This window comes from Nicotiana attenuata, unplaced genomic scaffold, assembly GCF_001879085.1.
Source record: "Nicotiana attenuata strain UT unplaced genomic scaffold, NIATTr2, whole genome shotgun sequence".
NCBI lineage: Eukaryota > Viridiplantae > Streptophyta > Magnoliopsida > Solanales > Solanaceae > Nicotiana > Nicotiana attenuata.
Genome location: NW_017672737.1, coordinates 74654 through 98178, shown reverse-complemented (window position 1 = coordinate 98178; position 23525 = coordinate 74654). Strand labels below are relative to the sequence as shown.

Here is a 23525-nt window from a genome sequence, read left to right as displayed (position 1 = left end):
AATTAAACATGTAACTAAATTGTGTTTTTACAATTCTCAAAAAAAGGAAGAGAAACTACAGTATGTTAGTATTATAGATGATTAATCTCTTTGTATTGTTGTTCTCATATAAGTAATCTTAAATCCTTTGTTTGCACTATTTCCTTTGTCTGTAGTATAGTCTTGCTTTGCTTTGTTGAGTTACGCTTTGGCTAGTTTAGTATCTCGTAAAAATTTGCTTGTCGATGCTTTCTTGTCTATTTCAACTATTTCTATTATTCATTTGTTCGCTTCTTATGTTCTCTTCTCGATTTGTTTTATATTTTCTAAGTTCATTTGTTTCAGCATTTATGCACAAAGTTTCTACGATTCTGCACAATGTTTTTGCATTTTTGTACAGCGTTTCGGCAATTTCTGCGTTTCTGCACAGTGTTTCTGCGTTTTCTGCATTTCTACACTGCATTTTTGCACAGTGTTTCAGCATTTCTGCATAGTATTTCTGCGAATCTGCACAGTGTTTTTTGCATTTTCTGTATTTCTGCACAGCGTTTCAGCAAATCTGCACATCATTTCAGTAATTTCTGCGTTTCTGCACAGTGATTATGCGTTTTCTGCATTTCTGCACACTATTTTTGGAATCTGCACAGAGTTTCTGCATTTCTGCACAGTGTTTGGGCAATTTCTGCATTTCTGCACAGTGGTTTTGCGTTTTCTGCACTGTGTTTCTGCATTTTCTGCATTTTTGCACAGTGTTTCAGCATTTTTGCATAGTATTTCTGCGAATCTGCACAGTATTTTTGCAATTTCTGTATTTTTGCACAGTGTTTCAGTAAATCTGCACATCATTTCAGTATAACTTTTGATATAATGGAACTATATTTTCATGTGTTAAATTTTATATGTATAACTTTTGATAATTTTTATAACCTCTGCTAGATTACCTATGGTGAACTTGAAGTTGTGTTTGGCCTAAGATAAGTGTCATGACTAGGTAAGAAATTCTTATTCTCTTTATTTTTTCATTATGCTATTAGATTATTACTAGAACTATGTTACGCGGACTCTCCAAAATACTGTCGCACCCGTGTCGGATTCTCCAAAAATACACTATTTTTGGAGACTCCGACATGCACAGGTGATATTTTCGGAGAGTCCGAGCAACATAGCTATAGAACAACCGATTTTGAAAAATTACTCGTTATTTTTAGGGTATATTTGTCAAGTATATTTAACACTTAAATAAATCTGTATTTTGAAATCCAATATCACCATTGATTTTAGGTTTTCAAATGATCCTTCCAAGGCTTGGATGGATTTACCAAGGTATAGCAAAGAGTATATTGATGGTGTTCAACATTTTTTGGACTTCGCTTATTCTGATGGAGATCCTCAGGGCGAAGAAATTCAATGCCCGTGTGCAAAGTGTTGTAACATCCCTTGGTATCGAAGGAATGTAGTTTATGATCATTTAATATGCAATGGTTTTGTTAAAGGTTATACAAGATGGATTAATCATGGTGAATGGGAAATTCCAATGGATGTTAATGATGATATGGATGAAGATAATTCATATGATGACATTGATGGGTTGTTGAATGATCAATTTAGATATGTTGCACAAGGAGTTGATGAATGCCAAAATGAAGATGCCAAAAAATTCTATAACTTAGTTGACGAGGCAAGTCAAGAATTATATCCTGGTTGTAAAGGATTCTCTAAATTATCATTCACGATCCGTCTATATTTGTTGAAGTGTCTACATGGATGGAGCAATGAGTCCTTTACTTCCCTCTTAGAGTTATTGAAAGAGGCGATGCCCGAGTTGAACATTCCTTTATCCTGCAACAATTCCAAGTCTTTTGTAAAGAATCTAGGTCTTGATTATAAGAAAATTGATGCATGTCCCAATGACTGCATGTTATTTTGGAATGATCGTAAAAGTGATGAATATTGCCTTGTTTGTGGAGCTTCTCGATACATTGAATATCCTGAAGTAGATAGCGAGCTTGAGCCTTCCAAAAAAGCTCATCGTGTTGCTGCTAAAACTTTGAGACACTTTCCATTAATTCCTAGACTCAAACGGCTGTGCTCAAAGACGGCAGATAAATTGAGATGTCATGACGAGGAGCGGTCTAAAGATGGAAAGTTAAGGCATCCTGCCGACGGCCAAGCATGGAAAGACTTTGATAGCCTTCATCCAGATTTTGCAAAAGATTCTCACAATTTGAGACTTGGCTTGGCAAGTGATGGATTCAATCCATTTCGGACCATGAGCATATCTCATAGCACATGGCCAGTTGTCTTAATGGTTTATAATTTACCTCCTTGGATGTGCATGAAACAAGAATATTGCATGCTTTCGTTGCATATATCTGGGCCGAGATCTCCTGGAAATGATATTGACATTTATTTGCAACCACTAATAGAAGAGTTGAAGGTATTGTGGGAGTTAGGAGTTGACACATATGATGCTTCAAGAAATCAAACCTTTCAAATGCGAGCAGCTCTTATGTGGACAATTAGTGACTTTCCTGCCTATGCTATGTTATCTGGGTGGAGTACAAAAGGAAAATTGGATTGTCCATGTTGTAATTATGGCACTAATTCTTGCTATCTAAAACATAGTCGGAAAATGTGTTACATGGATCATCGTGTTTTTCTGCCCATATACAATATATGAGCGACAATTTTAACCGCAAATCGGATCTTGAAACTGGACTGAACTCTACTTTTTCCAAATAAAATTCTTCCTCCTTTTAAATCTCCTAAAGCTAATGTTTCTCTGCATATAATATTTTCCTTTTGGTTAGATTGCCGAGTCTCCTCTCTTGTTGCTAAATGTTCTCTTTATATAGAAGAATATTGGTAGTTTTTTATTTATTTTTGCCCCTCCAATTTGTAGTAAGGAACGTGTATTTTGAAATGAAGTTGAGGAATTCAGTTTGCATGCTAGAGTGAAAGACGTGAAGAGTGGAGAGGTGGAGGGTCGTGTGTGTGTATGTGTGTGACGGAAATGGGATGTGGGGTTGGTACGTGAGAGACGTGGGGAAGGAAATGACAGAGGAGTCATGGATGAGTTGCAAAACTTTTTAAGGCAGAAATAGCCTAAATGGCACCTGTACTTCTCCCACTTTGTCATGCCGGTCCCCAAAGTTAGACATTTGTCAACTGAACACTTATACTCATTCAAAACGTGAATAATAAACGCNGTTGTATTATTTGTTGCCAATACCAATTAAAAGCATACTCCTGATCATGTTGCTATTCCTTTGATTCGTCTAAGTTCCTTTTTTCGCCGTTTATGTCAAAAAGTTATCACATTGGAAGATCTAGATTGTTTGGAAGAAGAGATTCGAGAAACAGAAAATCAATTGGAGCGAATTTTTCCTCCTTGTTTTTTTGATATAATGGTTCATTTGCCTATTCATTTGCCGAACGAGGTAAGATTTGGAGGTCCAGTTCAATGTCGATGGATGTATCCTCCCGAAAGATTTATGTGTAGGTACAAGTCATATGTTCGCAACAAAAATCATCCAGAAGGATCTATTGCTGAGGCATACTTGGTTGAAGAATGTCTAAATTTATGCTCTAGATACTTACATGGGGGTGTACATACCAGATTTAATAGAAGACCGCGAAACAATGATGATTGTGGTTCAGCAGATGAGCAAACTTGTAGTATGTTCCCAAACAAAGGATGTCCTTTAGGAGGAAAAAAGGGTGTCCCAGATGATCTAGATGACAAGTCACTAAGTCAAGCACATAGATACATATTGAAAAATTGTGATGAAATTCAAGAATATATTAGGTAATTTAACTCATTTGTAGTATTTTCTTTTATATGGATAATTTTAAAATTATTTTATATAATTTTTGCTAACAAAAAATAATACTTGATGTGTAGAGAGCATGAGCTTGAAGTTAATAGTCATGAGCGAAGATCTAAATGGAGCAAGGCCAAGAGTCATAGTCAAAACTTCTCCCAGTGGTTCGAAAGTCGTATTATGCATGAGGAGGTGCCTGATTTTATAAAACAATTATCTAGAGGACCAAATACAATTGCTAAAAGATATTCTGGGTATCTCATTAATGGATATAGATTCCATACGAGGCAGCGTGATGCAAGGCGTACAACACAAAATAGTGGTGTTACATTAGTTGCATTAACTAAAAGTTTTGCAAGCTCCAAGGATAAAAATCTGGTTGATGCAAATTTGACTTATTATGGTAGAATAATTGATATCGTTGAGTTAGATTATTTTGGACATTTTAAGGTTGTGTTGTTTAAGTGTGACTGGTATGAGGCTGAAGAAGATACTTATGGTCTTACTTATGTCTACTTCAACAAGAAATGCTACCAAGAAGAGCCCTTCGTGCTAGCATCACAAGCACACCAATGCTTCTATGTACAAGATCCATATGATCAAGACAAACATTATATTATGAAGACTGTCCCGAGAGACTTGTTTAACATAAGTGACCAATATGAATCTGATGTTCCCTACTGTTATGAAAATGAGCCGTATGAAAATTCGATGAGCCCATCTATACCGAATGATGATGGTGAAGTTGTCTTAGTAAGGAGTGACGTACCTGCAACCATAATTGATGTGCCTCCAGAAGGATATCGTGCTCAAGAAGCTGAAATTGAATCGAAAGATGAGTTCGATGTTGAGGATACATCATGAATTTGATTCTAATTTAGAAGTTGAATGCTAGTAATAAGTTCATCTAGAAAAATAGTTCAATTATTGTTTCATTAACAACTAGAGAGATATTATAAACTCATGCTTTAGATGTCAAACTGATGACATTTGCTTGTCGATGCTCTCTTGATTATTTCATCTATTTCTATTATTCATTTATTCGCTTCTTATGTTCTCTTCTCGATTTACTTATATTTTCTAAATTCATTAGTTTCAGCATTTATGCACAAAGTTTCTGCGATTCTGCACCGTATTTCTGCATTTTCTGCATTTTTGCACAGTGTTTCAGCATTTCGCATAGTATTTCTGCGAATCTGCACCGTGTTTCTGCATTTTCTGTACTTTTACACAGTGTTTAGTATTTCTGCGAAGCTGCACAGTGTTTCTGCACTTTCTGCATTTCTGCACAGTTTTTATGCGTTTTCTGCATTTCTGCACAGTTTCTGCACAGTTTTTATGCGTTTTCTGCATTTCTGCACAGTGTTTTTGCATTTTCTGCATTTCTGCACAGTTTTTATGCGTTTTCTGCATTTCTGCACAGTGTTTTTGCATTTCTGCACTGTGTTTCTGCATTTCTGCACATTATTTTAGAATTTCTGCACAGTGTTCTGCATTTTCGTGTGGCGTTCCGTCAATTTCTGCACAGCGTTTTAGCATTTTCTGCACAGTATTTCTGCATTTTTTGTGCTGCATTTCTACAGTTTTTGCATTTTTGCATAGCGATTCTGCATTTCTTCACAGTGTTATTGCATTTTTTGCATAACGTTTCTGTATTTTCTGTATTTCTACACATTATTTTGGCATTTTTTGCTTTCTGCATTCCGCATTTTCGCTATTTTCTAATTAATTTTTTCCCCTCTTTATGAAGAATGAATGCAGGAGCAAAGAAAAAGGGTTTGAATCCAAACAAAGCTCAAAGTCCTATGAAGAAGATATGTTTTGATTTTCAGTTTCGATCAAGTGCTGAATTAGCCAAGCAATTTCAGATTAAGAAAGAAAAACTAGCTCATGATAAAGAGCATAGAATTGTGAAAGAGCAAGCACCAGTAACTCATAAACGGAAGCATCATATGCCTACAATATCTAATGCAAGAGAAGGACAAAGTAGATAAAGGTTAATTCAACTTGAGGAGTCCTTTCAACAGCAAGGAAATGGAAAATTACCTATGCAGAAATCCATAATCCAGTTGTCTTCGAAGGAAGCTCTTAACACTTCACATATGATTGAAAGAAGACAAGGAGAAGGAGAAATTTGCAAAAAAGTGAAGAGGAAGCCGGTCTTATCGGCAACGAGTCTTGACCATTTTCTAGAAAAAAATGGAATATATGTGAGTGGAGAAAAACAACCTGATAATCAACCAGTAGATGGTTTCAGATCTATGCCCTCCCCTCTAGTTGATGAGCATAATCTAGAATTGGATGATTTTGCTGCACAAGAAGAAGTTGGCGAGGATGAGTGTGTTAGAGACGAAGCTATGGACATTGATTCTGCTACGGGTGGTATATTTTAAACCTATTAATTTTGTATGTTTATTGTATTCTTTTCCTTATGTCTTGGTTTTTACATTAGGGACATCAGATAAGAAGAAAGTTCGAGGTCAAACAAAATGCAAGATAATTCATGCAAGAAACTTTGAGGAAAGACAGGAAGTGACATTTGATAAAGGACAAGCTGTTGGACCAACCGGCAAAAGAGTGTCTGAGTTAAGCAACTTTATAGGAACAATTGCCAGGAATCCCAGATTTATCACCTTGTTGTTCACTAGCTGGCATGCTGTCTCTGATGATATTAAACAACGAATGTGAGAATATATCAATGTAAGAACGATCAATTTTCAATTGTGTATCTTATTGTATTTCTTACTAAACGAAGATAACATATATGTTATTTTGCATAGACCAAGTTCATCATTCCAGCAGAAGGAAAGAAATGGGTGATGGATGGTCTTCGCGATGCTTGGAGGCGACACAAGAGTAATATTAAGAAGAATCATTTTGATGGGTATCATACTATTGAAGATATGCTAAAACAACGTCCCGCTGAGATACCAGAAGTTCAATTCCTCCAATTGATAGAGTATTGGAGGAATTCAGATGTTCAAGTGAGATTAAACTGTGCATTTCTACTCTTGAACATATTGTTGCATTATATTTTTTTTCCTTTTTGATTTACTAATTGGTAAACTTCTTTTGGTGCTAGGCCATGTGCAAATTAAATTCTGAAAATAGAAAAAAACAAAAGTGGAGGCATCGGATGGGACCTATTAATTTTGCAAGAGTACGAGTGGCACTGGTATTTGTTCGATACTTTGTGAAAAATATGGCTTTCATTTCTTTACATACTTTTTTTGAATACATTTATGTTTGTTATTTATTTCTCTAGTATAATTTTTAGCGTGCAAGTAAAGAGAACAACGAGGAACCATCTAAGTCTGAAATGTTTATTGCAACTCGTACAAAACAAGGGAAGCAAGTTCATGAAGATGCTCAAATTGCAATAGTAAGTCATGTTGAAACTAATACATTTTCTGGGGCTTAGATTCTTTATATGGTTCTCATAATTTTTTTTTTGGCAGTCTGAACTTCAGAACCGTCAAAACGCTGGGGAATCATCGAATGAAGCATTTAGAGCAGTGTTTGGAAAGGAGCAACCTGGTCGAATACGATGCTATGGAAGATCAGTGACAACAAGTTCTCTTAAAAAAGACGATGAAATCAATAAGATCCAACAAAAGCATAACAATGAAGTCTCTACCTTGAAAGCAGAAATGCAAGAAATGAGAGAAGAAATGCAAGAATTGAGGCAAATGCGTCATTGCTTTAATCTATTTGTGCAAAACAATCCTGAACTTTTTAGTTCAGATATACCAGGATTTGTCGGATCTAACCAACCTTCTCNGGGTATAGTTGGGGTCGTTTTGGGGCTGATTTAGAGCTGAAGTTTAGAGGTGCTTCACTAGAGTTTGTGGCCACTTTGTATGGTTGTCTAGGTTTGCATTTAGTTAGGCGTTTTTGGTTGGAGCTGTGCAACAATTTTGGTGGTTGTTTAGATAATTTCAAGCAGTTCAATGATCATTTTAGGAACTAAGATTCTGTTTGTGGTGATCATTCATGCCTAGTCAAAACTTAGATTTAGATTCAGCACAGAACTATTGTCTCATATTGTTATTGAAGAGCCAAATATAAAGTGGTCATGGAGCTGACCTTTCTAAGATTCTGATAATTTGAGATGCACTATGACACCAACTAAGAATAACAGCATTTTCCACTATGAGTGACTCATTTGGAAAGACTTAATGCAAACTCATGAGTATAAAGGCTATTTTTGGAGTCCCTCGGTTGCATAAAGACTTTTGAAATTTCTCTTTTCCCAACCCCTCCCTCATTAGAAACTGGTAGTTTTTTTCTTCTTTGGTGATGCATGGCCCTGGCTTTTCCGGGAACTTTTCTACTAAACCGGAAGTCGAGTAGATTAAAACTAGTTAAAAACACAAAGCACCGTTCACTGTTTCGATCTGGACACCAAAATCAGCGTCATTAGTCCTTCTTTAAGTATTTGTCTGCTATCTTATGTACATACATACATGTATATTTGTGTGTGTGTGAGGGGTGGGGGGTGGTTTGTTTGATTTTCTTGAAGAATTTTGAATTATTTTGGCTTGTTTTTTTTTTCTTTTTGTCCAAATTAGTGAATTATAAAATGACTTTTAGTTCTACATAATAATGAAGTAAGGGGTCGTTTGGGTTAGAAAGTAGTGCAGAAAAAGTAAGGTTCGAAATTGTATCTTTTTATGTTAATTTTAGTTTAGATGAAAGTAGTGCAGAAAAGTAAGGTTCGAAATTGTATCTTTTTATGTTAATTTTAGTTTGGGTTAGAAAGTAGTGCAGGGGTTATTTATTAAATTATTGTTGGATGTTTTGATTGATATATTTCAAATTAGTATACAGATAGGTGAAAATTTATGGTAAAACCTCTTTACTCAATTCCTTCAGACCCTAAACGACCAAGGTATCCTTAATACACTAGGGACAAAGGTGGAAAAAACCAAGACCAACTAGCGCTCAAGTTAATAGCATTGTACGAGTCTTCCACACAAAGATAGTGTAGGTTTTGATTGTTTCTTGTTTCTTTGATTCTCCATTCTCAAAAAAATTGAAACAATACTATCTCAATTTTTTTAAAATATGTGATGACTTTTATGAGCCGAGGGTCGATTGGAAACAGCCTCTCTATCCTTTCGGGTGGGGGTAAGGCCTGCGTACGTATTACACTCCACAGACCCCACTCTTTGGGACTATATTGGATAGTTGTTATTGTTGTTGTTGTTCAGCTATCTGATCTAAGTGTAGTATGTTGCTTTGCTACTGCTCCTCTTCTTCTTATTTTTTTTCTTCTCTATCCCATCTGGATAATATCATATATAGGAGTATTACATTTCCATGATATCCAGTTGTGGGACTTCGAAATATTTGGCTTAGCTAACTTAATCAGGTTTTATGTTCACTTCATTTCTTGCTTTTCTTATGAAAAAATTTAGTTTTTTGTATGTGACTGAAAAATATGCAAAACATGGTGCTACTATACAAAGTCTTTGTTCTTCTTGACGAGCATCAAAATTTAGTTTCTTTCTAATTATTAATTTCTTTTTATGTGTAGGAGAAAGTGGGTGATGCAATTGGAAATGGTGGCGGAAAGTCAATTTGATCGTAATGCGAANCAATTTTGATCGTAATGCGAATGCGAAGAATTTTTGGATATTAAGATGTCTTATATTCATGATACTATATGAATATACTTCACTTTTGGAAAATTTATTGTTAATGGGCATTTTGACACATTATTTTATTAGTATGTGTATTCTTTTGGATTATTATTTTTGGTATTTATTAGCTAATTTAGTTCTTTATATCATCAAAATATATGATAATAATGCATGTGCTTGAAATAATTGTAATTACATGAGTAAACTGTAATTTTTTAAAATTTTAAAAAAGAAAAAATTGTAGCCTAACCAAAATGGTCATGCTTTAAAAGTGTGGCCATTTGTGTGTAAGTCTAGCATGTATATAAGCAAAGACCACGCTTCGTAGGTGTTCCTTTAAAAGCCACGGTTAACAAGTGTGGCCTAAAAGGTAATAAAGGCCACGTTTTTGTAGTATAGTTGTAGGGTATAAAAGTGTTGCCATATGAGGCGTAACAAGCGTTGTGTTTGTTGACTAATAGGCCACGTTTTTAAGCGTGACTTGTAAGGTAACATTTGAAAAGCGTGCCCGTAGGTCAAAGGTTACGCTTCTTTTGGCCACCCCCAGAAAAGCGTTGCCTAAAGTCGAAAAGTGTGGCCTTTGACCAAAGACCACACTTTTTGCTAGTTTAGGCCACGCTTTTTCAGGGTTGTCAAAGGCATAAAATGTTGTAGTGTCGTTTATTTCAAATATTTTTAGATGTTATAGCAAAGTGCTGTTACAGAGAACATATATTATAACCTAACATGAAATTTGGTTCCGAAAAAACTTGACTTTTATAGTGAAGTGTTGTTATATGGGGATGTTGTTATAGAGAGGTTTGACTATAGACTATAATTTGCTATAACAGTTAAATTTTAATAGTTCTCTACACTGTCAACATACCTCTGTATCAAGCATGTATTTAATTTGTTTAAAAAAGAATACAACATTTCTATAGTGGAGAAGTCAGAAATTTCCCAAAGAGTGTTCAAATTTGAAAGAAGTAAAAAAAAAAAAAAATCCAACAAAGGGGGTTCAATATATGTTATATACATTTAAAATTTAATATTTTATTTATATATGCAGTATAATTTTCGTAATATCTTCGCAAAGGATGGTCGATTAAAGGTGGCTTTGCCCTGGTCTCTCTATCTTTAACAAGTTTTTAGTTCCAACTTCTAACATTCTCATTTTATCATTAATGACATTCTTTGTAACAATGACACAAACATGTTTAAAATCATAAGATTCAAATCTATTTCTTGTATGTTATACAAATCTTTAATTTAATACCACAACTTCCAAATATTTTTGTTACATTCTTTAATTTTGTATCCAGTCAAATTAAAACACATAAAATAATACAGACGGAGTAATAACCTAATTGGTATGCATGCTTTAATTACTTTTTCAAACGTAGGAAGCCATGCAAAATTTAGTCTTTGAGTTAGGTAACCTGCCGAAAGCATCTACCTTGAGAATGCTTTCTCTACTCTACAAAACTTCTCTATAAATACTTGACACTTCTCAACATTCTGTGCACAACACACTTCTTTCCTTAGATCTAATTAAGGACTTTAATTATCCCTTTAATTAAAGTCAGCTTTCTCTAATGGCTTCTTTAAAGATTAATGCTATAGTTTTGTTAATCCTTGTGAGCTTATTAATTGGAAATTCATCAGCTCAACTTTCAACTAGTTTCTACTCAATATCTTGTCCTAAACTCTATCAAACTGTGAAATCAGCAGTGCAATCTGCTATTAACAAGGAAACAAGAATGGGTGCTTCTCTTCTTCGTCTATTCTTCCATGATTGCTTCGTCAATGTAATCTACCATTTTCATTTCCTCTTTTGTTTTTCCTTTTTCCTTTTTCCTTTTTCCTTTTTCATTATTTATTACTTTGGAGAATGCTATTTTGAAGTCAAAATATTACTCCCTCTTTTGGTTTTATGTGACATAATTACTATTTGGGAAGTCAAAGAAGGTGCTTTTTGACCCCGTTTTATGTAAATACTTTTCAAATATTTTAAATTGTTAGTTATTTTAACTGAGGGCGAACCTTGGCGTAACTGGTAAAGTTGTTGTCATGTGACTAGGAGGTTACGGGTTCGAGCCGTGAAAACAGCCTCTTACATAAATGTAGGGTAAGACTGCATACAATAGACCCTTGTGGTCCAGCCCTTCCCATACCCCACGCATAGCGGAAGCTTAGTGCACCGGGCTGCTGCCCTTTTTTTATAGCTATTTTAACTGTGTCTTTTCTGCATGCATTTAAGGTGACAGTCTCGATTAGATCGAGCAGTCTAATTGATAAGGGATCTTTACAGAAATAGCCGGATGAATTCACTGTTTATTTTCCCTAGCAGTATACATTGATTATCAATTGATTATACATGGTTATACACATACAGTCAAACCTCTCTATTATAGCCCCATACGTTCCGGATTTTTTGGCTGTTATAGCGAAGTATTGTTATAGAGAACATATATTATAACATAGCATGAAAATTGGTTCCATATAAAACTTGGCTTTTATAGTGAATGACTGTTATATAGCGATGCTGTTATAGAGAAGTCTGACTGTTTTATATATGGATTATACATATATTATACATCTACCGATTATTTTTTGTTTAAACAGTTAGATGAGCGACTATTTAGGTTAATTCTTCTTTAATTATTTTCCTTTCAGGGATGCGATGGATCGTTACTCCTCGATGACACATCAAGCTTCACAGGAGAGAAGAGGGCTGCACCAAATGTCAATTCTGCTAGAGGATTTGAAGTAATTGGCAACATCAAATCTGCTGTAGAGAAAGTGTGCCCTGGTGTTGTTTCTTGTGCTGATATTTTGGCTGTTACTGCTCGGGACTCTGTTGTCATTGTAAGTTTTAATTATATTATTAAGACTTTTTCAAGTAAAAACATCTGCATTTTAAGTTTATATAGAGTAATTTTGTGACCTTATTATGTATATATGCAGCTTGGAGGTCCTAATTGGAATGTAAAATTGGGTAGAAGAGATGCTAGAACTGCAAGCCAAAGTGCTGCCAATAGTAGCATTCCTCCTGCTACTTCTAACCTTAATAGACTCATCTCAAGTTTCAGTGCTGTTGGCCTTTCCACTAAAGATATGGTTGCTTTATCTGGTTTGTTCTTTTTTCCCATAATTTCCCTTCTTTTTTTATAGGATTTAAGTTATATACATAAATAATATAAATCTTTTTAATACTGAAAGGGAGCCTTGAAGCAACGATAAAGTTGTCCCTGTGTGAATTATAAGTCACGGGTTCGAGTTGTGGAAGCAGTCACTAATGCTTGCATTAGGGTAGGCTGTCTACATCACACCCTTTGGGGGTGCGGCCCTTCCCGGACCTTGCGTGAATGCATGGTGTTTTGTGCATAGGGTTTTTCTTTTTTATAATTTATAGCGTGTAACTACCATTATTCTAGGTTGCCAGTCAATACTTATTAAATAAAGTTACTTGTGATCACCTTTCAAGTAACCTCATGATATTTTTCTATATTGTCAATGCATAGAACTTAAACTCTTTATAAATACTAGTGTTCGTCAAGTTGCTTAAATCTCGACTATTTAATCGAATACCTACTACCTCCTTCGAACAATTTTACCGAGCCTTTCCACCAGCATTTCTTCTAGCTTGCCATACTACCCCCCTTCCCCCCCCCCCCCCCCCCCCCAAAAAAAAAAAAAAAAATACAACCCCCAACAAGTAGAAAGGAAAATATACTCACAATCCATAAAAAAAAAAAGATGATGGAATTACATATAGAGTACCTCAATTTATACAGAGTTCTTATAATGGATAAGCTAGATTAAGGAACATACAAGTTCTATTAAAGTATGTTCATCTCAACTCACAAAATCTAGCTGTATTTATATTAAAACAGGTAATCACAAATTAAAACTTACACAATAATCAAAAAAATTGCACACTATAAATGTCCCCTGCTTAGCCCTTACACCAATAATCCCCAAAGAACAGAGGAAAATTCTGAAAATTAAAGGGCAAAGATCACTTTTAAATTGTGGCCGAAACTATTTACATCTGGTAGTCGCAAAAAGTGTATAAACGCTTGTATATTTTTTGTATATAACATACAAAAATGTATATTTAGACCAGAAAACATATATTTTCAGCTATTATTTCAAGAGCAGCTATACAATATTATTTTCTCAAAATAAACTATGCTTATGTTTGTGTTGTGCAGGGGCTCACACAATTGGACAAGCAAGATGTACATCTTTTAGGCCACGTATATTCAACGAGACCAATAATTTGGATGCATCATATGCACGAACAAGGCAAAGCAACTGCCCAAGAAGCTCAGGCTCAGGGGACAACAACTTAGCACCACTTGATCTTCAAACTCCTATCAAATTTGACAACAATTATTTCAAGAATCTTGTTAACAAAAAGGGTCTTCTTCACTCTGATCAGCAACTCTTTAATGGTGGATCCGCCGATTCGATTGTGACGGGCTACAGTAACAATCCTAGTAGTTTTAGCTCTGATTTTGTTACTGCTATGATTAAGATGGGTGATATTCGTCCCCTTACTGGTTCTAATGGAGAGATTAGGAAGAATTGCCGTGGAATCAATTAATGTTGATTAGCATATTTTTTTTTTTGCGCGTGTGTGAACTCTCCCGTGTGAGCTGGGTAAGGCTGCGTGCAATAGACTTTTATGGTGAGACCCTTTTTCGTACCCGACACATAGCGGGAGCTTAGTGCACCATACTGTCCTTTTTTTTTTGGTGTGTGTGTGAGAACTGCAAACTTTGAGACTTCTTAATTTTTTGCAATTTTTTACTTTTCTTTCAAGTTTCTTTCTTAATATGTTGGCTCAATGTTTGTTACCTTGTTAAAGCTTAAAAGTACCACATTTTCTAGAGTAAAGGACTGTATTTGTATCATTATTGGAATATTATGAATAAAAACACCCTTTTTGTTAAACAAAAGATATCTTTCTGCAAATCTTTTGGTATTTTACAGAATAATTGCACTCGTAAGATTTCCCTAGTAGTGTCGTTTGATTAGCCTGCTAGGCATTGATACATATCTTTAGCTTAAAAAGAATTACTCATCATAATCACAACCTTCCAATTAATTCTTACTCTTAATTGCTTCCAACCACTTGGAAAATGATAATTTAGCATGCTAACTAAAGCTGCCACACGTCATCGGTGTGTTTTCAACAAAGGACGAACACGAGGTCGAAATGACTCAGCTGAGGGACGAGGACGAACACTTTCTTTAAAAAGGCACTAACGGCGAGTTTTAGAGATAAGACATTGTAGAGAATATTCTAGGGGATACTCCTCCCATCTTTACTATTAGGATTTTTGTGGCTCATGTGCCTTTATAAATAGTAAGATATATATGTAGCTATAGCCTATAAGGGGGATTGGACATTTATTGTAAAGAACAACACATTGACATTCTCTGAAGATCCTTGCTTTATTACATACACACAAAATATACCTTTTCTTCAGATCGTTGTCTAACTTTTCTCCCACGATCTAAGGAGAATCCGGATATTCAAAGGCTCACCAATCATTTATCATTGTCAGGAGGAATATCAAAGAATCTCACCCTTTTCGATAAACTCGCTTGCATTTATTTACATAAATGTCATCATATATCATTTATTATTATTCAATGTTATTCTCTTTCTTCTTGGGCCATTGAATATTGTTTACTGTTGCACATTCATTGCTATATGAACGAAACTCGTGACAGTTTGCTACGAAATTAGTTAAACAATCTTTTGGATATAAATATTGGCTAAGATTAACTCTATTATATTAAAAAATCTAATTGTTTAAACCTAGATCTAAATTTTGGGTCAAACACTTTGGCACCGTCTGTGGGGATTTTCTCAGCCAATCTTTTAGTTTTCATTAGATCTACAACTCACGTGACTTGTTAATCTAACAAACCACAAAGTTTATCTCTCCTTTCTGTGCGTACAAAATTTCCATGGCAGGTAACCAAGGAAACAGAATGAGGGCAATAGATAACGTTCCCTTCAACCTCATGAATGCTATCAACGAAGGCTATGACACCCATGATGAGGGAATAACGCCCACAGCCTCTCCCAGAAAATAAAGGTCACCCCCAACTTTCTGCGACACAACAAAACCAAACGGGAAAGGACCCTCCATGTTCGCGGGAGAGGCGACGCCACCCGCTATGAAAAATCCCCTTAAAGCATGACTAGATGATACCCTAGTCCGCATGCTCAGCAAACAAGCTCCATGCACGACTACAGAAATCACGAAAGTCCATGCAGCACAACAAGGGGACGAGCAGGATGACCAACCAGACCCTCCGAGTTCAGGTAAAACTCATAATGTTACTAACAATGCAGGTGACAGAGTCCTCGCCGCTGTGCTGAAAAGAATGGAAGAAATGAAAAACAAAAACAAGGTGCTCAGAGACCAAATGAAAGAGCACCAGGAACGAGTAGACAAGATACCTGGCGCCCCCAAATTACTGCCAAAAAGAGACGCCTGTAGATTCATAGAACAACCATATAGAGAGTAAGCGGCTCCACATGCCATAACAAAGACCTTCAAGATGCCCCATATCTCAGAATATACGATGGGACGACCGACCCCGAAGATCATGTGACTCACTACGTCACCGGTGTGAAAGGCAACGACCTCACTAAAGAGCAGGTGTCCTCCTTTTTGCTGAAAAAATTTGGCGAAACCCTCACTAGAGAGGAATTGACATGGTATTCATAGTTACCAACCCGCTCCATAAAAACGTTCGAAGAGATGGCCGATAAGTTTGTGGCGGCATACTGCCGGGGCCAAGAAAGCCGAAACAAGAGTGAACGACATCTTCGCCATCAAGAAATCCCCCAGGAGAGAGACTGAGGGAATCTTTGCCCGGTTCAACAAGGTAAGGATGACCTTACCAAATGTTTCCGAAAGGATGGCCGTCGCAACTATTTAGAATGGGTTGAGCAGAGAGGGTTCGAGAGCGATCAGTAAGCTGTTGAGCCGGTTAATGAAGTATCCACCAACCACTTGGGATGAAATCCATAATGACTACTATGCCGAGGTCAGAGAAGATGATGATGACCTCAACAAACCAACTCGACGACTTACCTCAGTACAATCCGAGCCCAGGAAAGAACGCAGAGATAATATGAGGATAGATCATCCAGTATCGCAGCCAGGCTTGGAACGACACCTACCCTATGCCAGGACACCCGCTCCCCCTCTTTTTTTATGAAGACGGCCCGTTTAGGCCGAGATCAGGAACTCACAGGAACGATAGAGGTATGGCCCCTTGTTATCTTCTCACAATTTTTGTGTTTCACCTACAGAGGTGGTCTACGGCCTTGAGAAACTCAAAAAAAGGTAAAATGGCTTCCAAAAATGAGGTCCGATCCGAGCACCAGGAAATTTGACGCCCTCTACAAATTCTACCAAGAACGTGAACAAAAAATAGAAGACTGCATCGCCCTAAGGCTAGAGGTAGCGAACCTACTGCAGCAAGAGCACCTTAAAGAACTGCTCAGCGACAAAGGCAGGAACACCTTAGCAAGGGGTCGAGAACGTCCAGACCCGCCAAAGCCCCCTTCACCAGCTTGTAGCATCAATAAGATTATTGGTGGCAGCGACGACGCCTCTATTAACGGCATCAAGTTCATCTCCACCCACAAGCTCAAAAGATCGATCACCCACGAACATTATGACTGACTCGAAGAGAGTATCATCTTCGAGGAGTCAGATGCTAACGATTTGACTTTCCCTCACAATGATGCACTTGTAATTACTTTACGAATTTCAGATACTGATGTTAAAAGAATCATGGTAGATGACGAAAGTGGAGCGTACATCATCCACCCCTGATAAAATCGGTTAGTGGAGCGTACACTAACCGATTTTGACAATGCAGTTGAACGGACTTCGAGAGAAATTACAATCCTCGTTCTCGTCGGTGGGTAACTCTAGAGATAACATTTCACATCATGGACCAGTCCACCGCGTACAACGCCATCGTGGGATGACCATGGATTCACCCAATGAGAGTCGTCCCCTCCAGCTTATACCAAGTGATCAATTCCCAACACCTTGGGGAATATTAAACATACGGGGCGAACAACGCATGTCCCGAGAGTGCTATCGAATCTCCTTGGACAACACGACAACAAAAGAAAGATAAGGAAAACGAAGCATAGTAATCAGCAGGGTCGAGGTCGCCACAAGATGAAGCCAAGGAAGTCATTATGGACCCCGAAATGGTCGAAGCCGCAGAGTCAACCATAGAAGACCTCGACCCTGTCCAATTAGATCATAGCGGCCTCAGTAAAAAGGCCTACATCGGTTGCAAACTCCGATAACCAGGTAAATTTAGCCAATTCTTCATAACTAACGCACATTTATTTGCCTTTAGTCATGCAGATATGCCGGGCATCTCCAAAGAGATCACCATACACAAACTGAACGTCGACCCCTTCTATCCCCCGGTAAGGCAGGTCCGACAAAAGTTCAACCCCACCTTCAATGAGGCCGTCCATGAGGAAGTAGAAAAGTTATTGGCAAACGATTCCATCAGGGAATCAAAGTACACCACATGGATTGTCAACGTAGTGATGGTCAAAAAGGAAAATAGGAAATAGAGGAGGTGTGTGGACTTCACGGACCTAAACAAAGCATGCCTGAAAGATTCATTCTCTTTGCCACATATCAACTAACTCATCGATGCAACGGCGGGGCACGAGCTGTTAAGTTTTCTGGATGCATACTCGGGTTACAACCAGATACTCATGGAGAAAGAAGACCAAGATAAAACTATGTTCATCACCCACTGGGAACATATTATTATAGGGTCATGTCATTTGGGTTGAAGAACGCATGGGCTACCTATCAAAGGTTGGTCACAAAAATGTTCAAAGACCAACTCGGCAAAACCATGGAGGTACATATCGATGACATGTTGGTCAAATATGTGAAGGCAGAGGATCATATCAACCACCTAAAGGAAGCTTTCGATATGCTAAGACAGTACAGAATGAAACTAAACCTCGAGAAATGCGCGTTTGGCGTAGCCTCGAGAAAATTTTTGGGCTTGTTAGTATCGCATCGAGGAATTGAGGTCAACCCAGATCAAATCAAGGCTATCGACGGGTACCTGAGCAATTGACTACTAAGAAACAAGTCCAAAGATTGATTGGTCGTGTTTCCGCCTTATCTAGATTTATCTCGCGGTCGTCCGATAGATGTCACAGGGTCTTTGGCGTACTAAAAAAGGATAACGGCCTCGAGTGGACACCCGAGTGGGTACAAATACTACGAGAAACTGAAGGCGTACTTATCATCACCACCCTTACTCTCGAAGCCCGATCCGCAGAGCACCTCCTCGTCTACCTCGCCATCTCCGAAGTAGAAGTAAGTGCGGTCCTGGTTTGAGAAACCAAAGGTACATAATCTCTTATTTATTATATCAGTAAAACACTTGTCGACACTGAGACTTCACTGAGACGAGGTACGCACACCTCAAGAAATTAGCCTGGCCCTGGTCGTAGCTTCATGAAAGCTTAGACTCTATTTCTACTGCCACCCTATCTTGGTCGTCACCACTTTTCCTTTAAGAAGCATTTTACATAAACCCGAGCTATTGGGGAGGCTGGCAAAATGAGCCATCAAGTTAAGTGAGCACGACATCACATATCAGCCTTGAACATCAATAAATTCGCAAGTGCTCGCTGATTTCATCGCAAACTTTAGCGCAAAAGTAATACCTGAGGCCGAGAAGGAAGCCGCTCAAGATTGTCTTCAAACACAAGACCTTTTGGGTCCTATACACTGATGGAGCATCCCTTGATTCCGGGTCCGGATTGGGACTCGTACTCGAGGTCCCTACCGGTAAAGTAATTCGCTAGTCAATAAGGTGCACGGATATGGCTAACAACGAGGCCAAGTACGAGGCCGTAATTGCAGGGTTAAGACTAGATTTCAAATATGGGGTGAAGCGGTTGAAACTCCATTGTGATTATCAGCTCGTAGTCAACCAAGTTAAAGGGTCTTTCCAAATCAAAGAACAAAGGTTGCAAAAATATCAAACCAAGATCACAAATTGCTGCCCAATTTCGATGAATGCCAACTTGACCAAATCCCACAAACTCAAAACATCTAAGTAGACGGCCTCGCCAAATTGGCCACCGCCACCAAAAGCATAACGGTCGGGGACAAGAGCGTAGTCCATCTATTCAACTCGTCATTAGACCAAATCGAGATAAAATCTGTAAATTTAACGTGGGATTGGCACAATTGTATTATTACGTATTTGCAGGATGGCATCCTACCAAACGACAAAAAGGAAGCTAAATAGCTAAGTATGCAAGCCGCTAGATACAACATCCTTCACAACGATTTATACAAAAGAATGTATGGAGGTCCTTTGGAAAAATGCTTAGGCCCAAACCGAACCCAACACGTTCTCGAGGAAGTACACCAAGGTCATTGCCGCGCTCATTCCGGTGATTGAGCACTTGTTAGGTGCCATATACGGGCTGGTTACTACTGGCCCACCATGAAGAAAGATGCCTCAAAATTCGTGAAGAGGTGCGAGTAGTGCTAGAAGTACGCCACAATAATCCACTAAGCATGTGAACACCTCCATTCAGTCACATCTTCATGGCCATTTATTAAGTGGGAATGGACATCGTGGGTCCACTTCTGCCGGGACGAGGTAATGTAAGATTTTGTTTAGTTTTAACTGACTATTTATCTCAATGGGTGGAAACAGGGGCATTCTCCCAAGTTTGTGAGAAAGAGGTAATCACTTTCATATAGAAAAACATAATCTGCCGATTTGGCCTACCTAAGTTGTGACAACGGACCCCAGTTTACGGGAAGAAGAACCAACGAGTTTTTCAAAAAATGGCATATCAAAAGAATACTTTCAAGTTTCAACTGCTTACCACCCAGCTAGCAACCGACAAGCGGAATCCTCCAATAAGTAAATACTAAACATCATGAAGAAGAAACTTGAAGAGGCAAAAGGACTGTGGCCGGAAATACTCCCAGAAGTATTATGGGCGCACAAAACTACCCCGAAGACGAGCACAAGAGAGACACCTTACTCCCTCGTCTACGGAACATAAGCAGTTATACCAGTCGAAGTCGGAGAACGCAGCCTGGGAGTACTCCCATGAAAGCGGCACAAGAAATGACGAGAATAGGAAACAAGATCTTGAGGTCGAGGAGCGACGAGACATGGCGTACATAAGGATGGTCGCTCAGAAACAACAAGTAGAACGCTACTACAACAAAAGGCAAAGGTTCTATTGCTCAAGGTCAGAGACTACGTACTCAAAGCCAAAGCCCAAGAAAACAGGGATCCACGAGAAAGCAAGTTGGGAACAAACTAGGACGGACCATACAAAATTATAGGCAAAGAAGACAAGGGCTCATTTTAATTGGAAAGTATGGAAGAGAGGCTCATACCAAACAATTGGAATATCATCCACCTCAGGAACTTCAACTTCTAAAAAACAAGAAATGCTCCATAAGTCGTACTATTTTTTCCTCACTTGAGTTTTATTCCAATAGGGTTTTCTCAACGAGGTTTTTAACGAGGCACAGACAAGTTTTTCATTGCTCGATTCCTCAAGATTCTCCAAGTCAAACAATGAAGGGACTAGATATACTGGGACTGGAACACCAACCAACACCCAAAACTTGTAACTTTCTCCAAAAGTGCCCAAGGGAAAAATAATGTAATCGGAGCAACGACGTCAAAATAATAGAAAGACACATTTATCAGAACTGCTCTCCTGAATGGTTAAGTTCGACCAAGCTCAAACAACACCTATCGGCCCTCGGCCATGATTTAATGAAAGGTTAAGTTCGACCAAGCTCGAACAACTCCTAACGGCCCTCGGTCACGACCTAACTTAAAGGTACGTTCGACCAGCTCGAATAACACCTAACGGCCCTCGCCAAGACTTAATGAAAGGTTAAGTTCGACCAAGCTCGAACAACACTTAATGGCCCTCGTACACGACTTAATGAAAGGTTATGTTTGACTAAGCTCGAACAACACCTAACGGCCTTGGCCACGACCTAAAGGTACGTTCGACCAGCTCGAATAACACCTATCGTCCCCTGGCCTCGACTCGACTTAAAGGTGAGTTCGATCAATTCAAAAAACATCTATCGACCCTTGGCCACATCTCAACTAAGAGACATACTCGACTTGTTTAAACAAAGGGCCAATATAGCCCACGGCTATTCAGCCCAAAGGCTACGACCACCTTGAAGGTAACAACAAAAGGAATAAAGAAGCAAAACGTGCAAGCACAAAAGCAAAATATGCAAGTACAAAAGTAAAACATGCAAGTGTCACGACCCTAAAACCGACCCGGTCATGATGGCGCCTATCGTGAATCTAGGCCAGCCGACACAACTCCCAAATTAACCATTTAATCAATAAATAACAATCATTTTTAAGCCTTTAATTAATCAAATATCTCATAATGTAAGTCTAAATGAATAGTGCGGAATAAATACACAAGCCCGACATCGGGGTGCCACAAGTCACGAGCATCTACTAAGGTCCGGATACAACTAAGAGTCTAAAAATGTACTAAATACAGTCTAAGGAAGACAAGAGGGAGAAAGCAGTGCTGCGAACGTCGAGCAGCTAGCTTGCTAATTCCAATGACTCTGCCACTGAGCAATCAACACCCACTATCGGGTTCAGAAATACCTGAATCTGCACACAAGGTGCAGGGAGTAATGTGAGTACGCCAACTCAGTAAGTAATAAAATTAAATGAAAGCTGAGCAGTAAGAAAACACGTAAACCACGTCATGATGCTACAACAAATACAGTACATTTCTAAAACACTACAGAAATCATTTATTTCGTAAATCAAACTCAGTTTCAGTAAAAAACCCTTTCCTTTTAAAACATCTTTCAATAGTTTCAAACGAGCGATAAAAACAGTGAGTAACGATAGAAACGTAAACAGCCCCTCGGGCAAAACATGTACCATAAACCGCCCCTCGGGCTACCTCACAATCACTCACACTGGGTACCCGCGCTCGCTGGGGGTGTACAGACTCCGGGAGGGGCCCCTCACGGCCCAAGCGCAATAACAAGCCATCTCGTGGATTAATCAAACAGGCTCTCGGCCTCATATCAATCACAAGCCACCTCGTGGCATAATAAATCAGGCCCTCGGCCTCTTATATATCACAAATCAGTACCACATGTTGTGGCGCGCAGCGCGATCCCATGATATCCTCACAATACAGGCCCTTGGCCTCACTCAGTCAGATCTCACTCAAGCCCCTCGGGCTGACAGTAAAAACAAGTACTCGGCTCAAGATATTATTTATGAAATCAAAGGGAGTGAATAAAATCGAGTTATGAAAACAGTAAGAACATAGCATGACTGAGTGTAAACATTAAACCAAAACAGTAAGGTAAAACAGTAGTAAAAGCCCCGAAGGGTCGAAACAATCGGCACAAGGCCCAGACATGGCATTTAGCCCAAACACAATAGTATTTTCCAAAATATAACAATATCAAATAGTTTTCAAGTAAAATACGCGACTTAATAGTCGTACGGGATGGACCAAGTCATAATCTCCAACGGTGCCCGACCCCACGCTCGTCACCTAGCGTGTGCGTCACCTCAAAATAGCACAACGATGTGAAATCCGGGGTTTCATACCCTCAGGACAGTATTTACAATCACTACTTACCTCTATCCAGCCCAAACTCTAGCTCACGATGCCTTTGCCTCTCGACTCGGCCTCCGGATGCTCCAAATCTAGCCAAAAACAGTACCATACCATCAAAATATGCTAAGGGAACAAAGCCCACTCGAAAATAACCAATTTACATCAAGAATCCCGAAATTGACCAAACCCGATCCCCGAGCCCACGTATCGGATTCCGATAAAATTTACCAAACTGGAATCCTTACACTCTCACGAGTTCATTCATATCAAATACATCAAAATCCGACCACAAATGACCCCTCAAATCCCTAGATTTAGGTCTCCAATTTCCAAGCCCTAACTTCCAATTTGCTATTGATTTTCCCATATAATTCA

At 38.4% G+C, this 23525-nt stretch overlaps 2 protein-coding genes across 2 annotated transcripts; both read left to right on the top strand.

Moving 5' to 3' along the window:
- Positions 1-1288: 1288 nt before the first annotated feature.
- Positions 1289-2659, top strand: LOC109214325. Its single transcript, XM_019378239.1, has one exon. It carries the CDS (start codon positions 1289-1291, stop codon positions 2657-2659), a length of 1371 nt encoding a protein of 456 aa, XP_019233784.1.
- An 8296-nt stretch (positions 2660-10955) lies between these two features.
- Positions 10956-14394, top strand: LOC109214329 (peroxidase 52-like). The gene is made up of 4 exons (XM_019378242.1): positions 10956-11235; positions 12104-12295; positions 12395-12560; positions 13645-14394. The coding sequence occupies exons 1-4, from the start codon at positions 11023-11025 to the stop codon at positions 14037-14039; spliced, it is 966 nt and encodes a 321-aa protein (XP_019233787.1). The 5' UTR covers positions 10956-11022; the 3' UTR covers positions 14040-14394.
- The last annotated feature ends 9131 nt before the right edge of the window (positions 14395-23525 follow it).

Coding starts and splice junctions, on each gene's coding strand:
- LOC109214325 (XM_019378239.1), top strand. CDS start 1,289: ATGGATTTACCAAGGTATAGCAAAGAGTATATTGATGGTGTTCAACAT.
- LOC109214329 (XM_019378242.1), top strand. CDS start 11,023: ATGGCTTCTTTAAAGATTAATGCTATAGTTTTGTTAATCCTTGTGAGC. Junction 11,236..12,103: donor TCCATGATTGCTTCGTCAAT/GTAATCTACCAT, acceptor TTTTCCTTTCAG/GGATGCGATGGATCGTTACT. Junction 12,561..13,644: donor AGATATGGTTGCTTTATCTG/GTTTGTTCTTTT, acceptor TGTGTTGTGCAG/GGGCTCACACAATTGGACAA.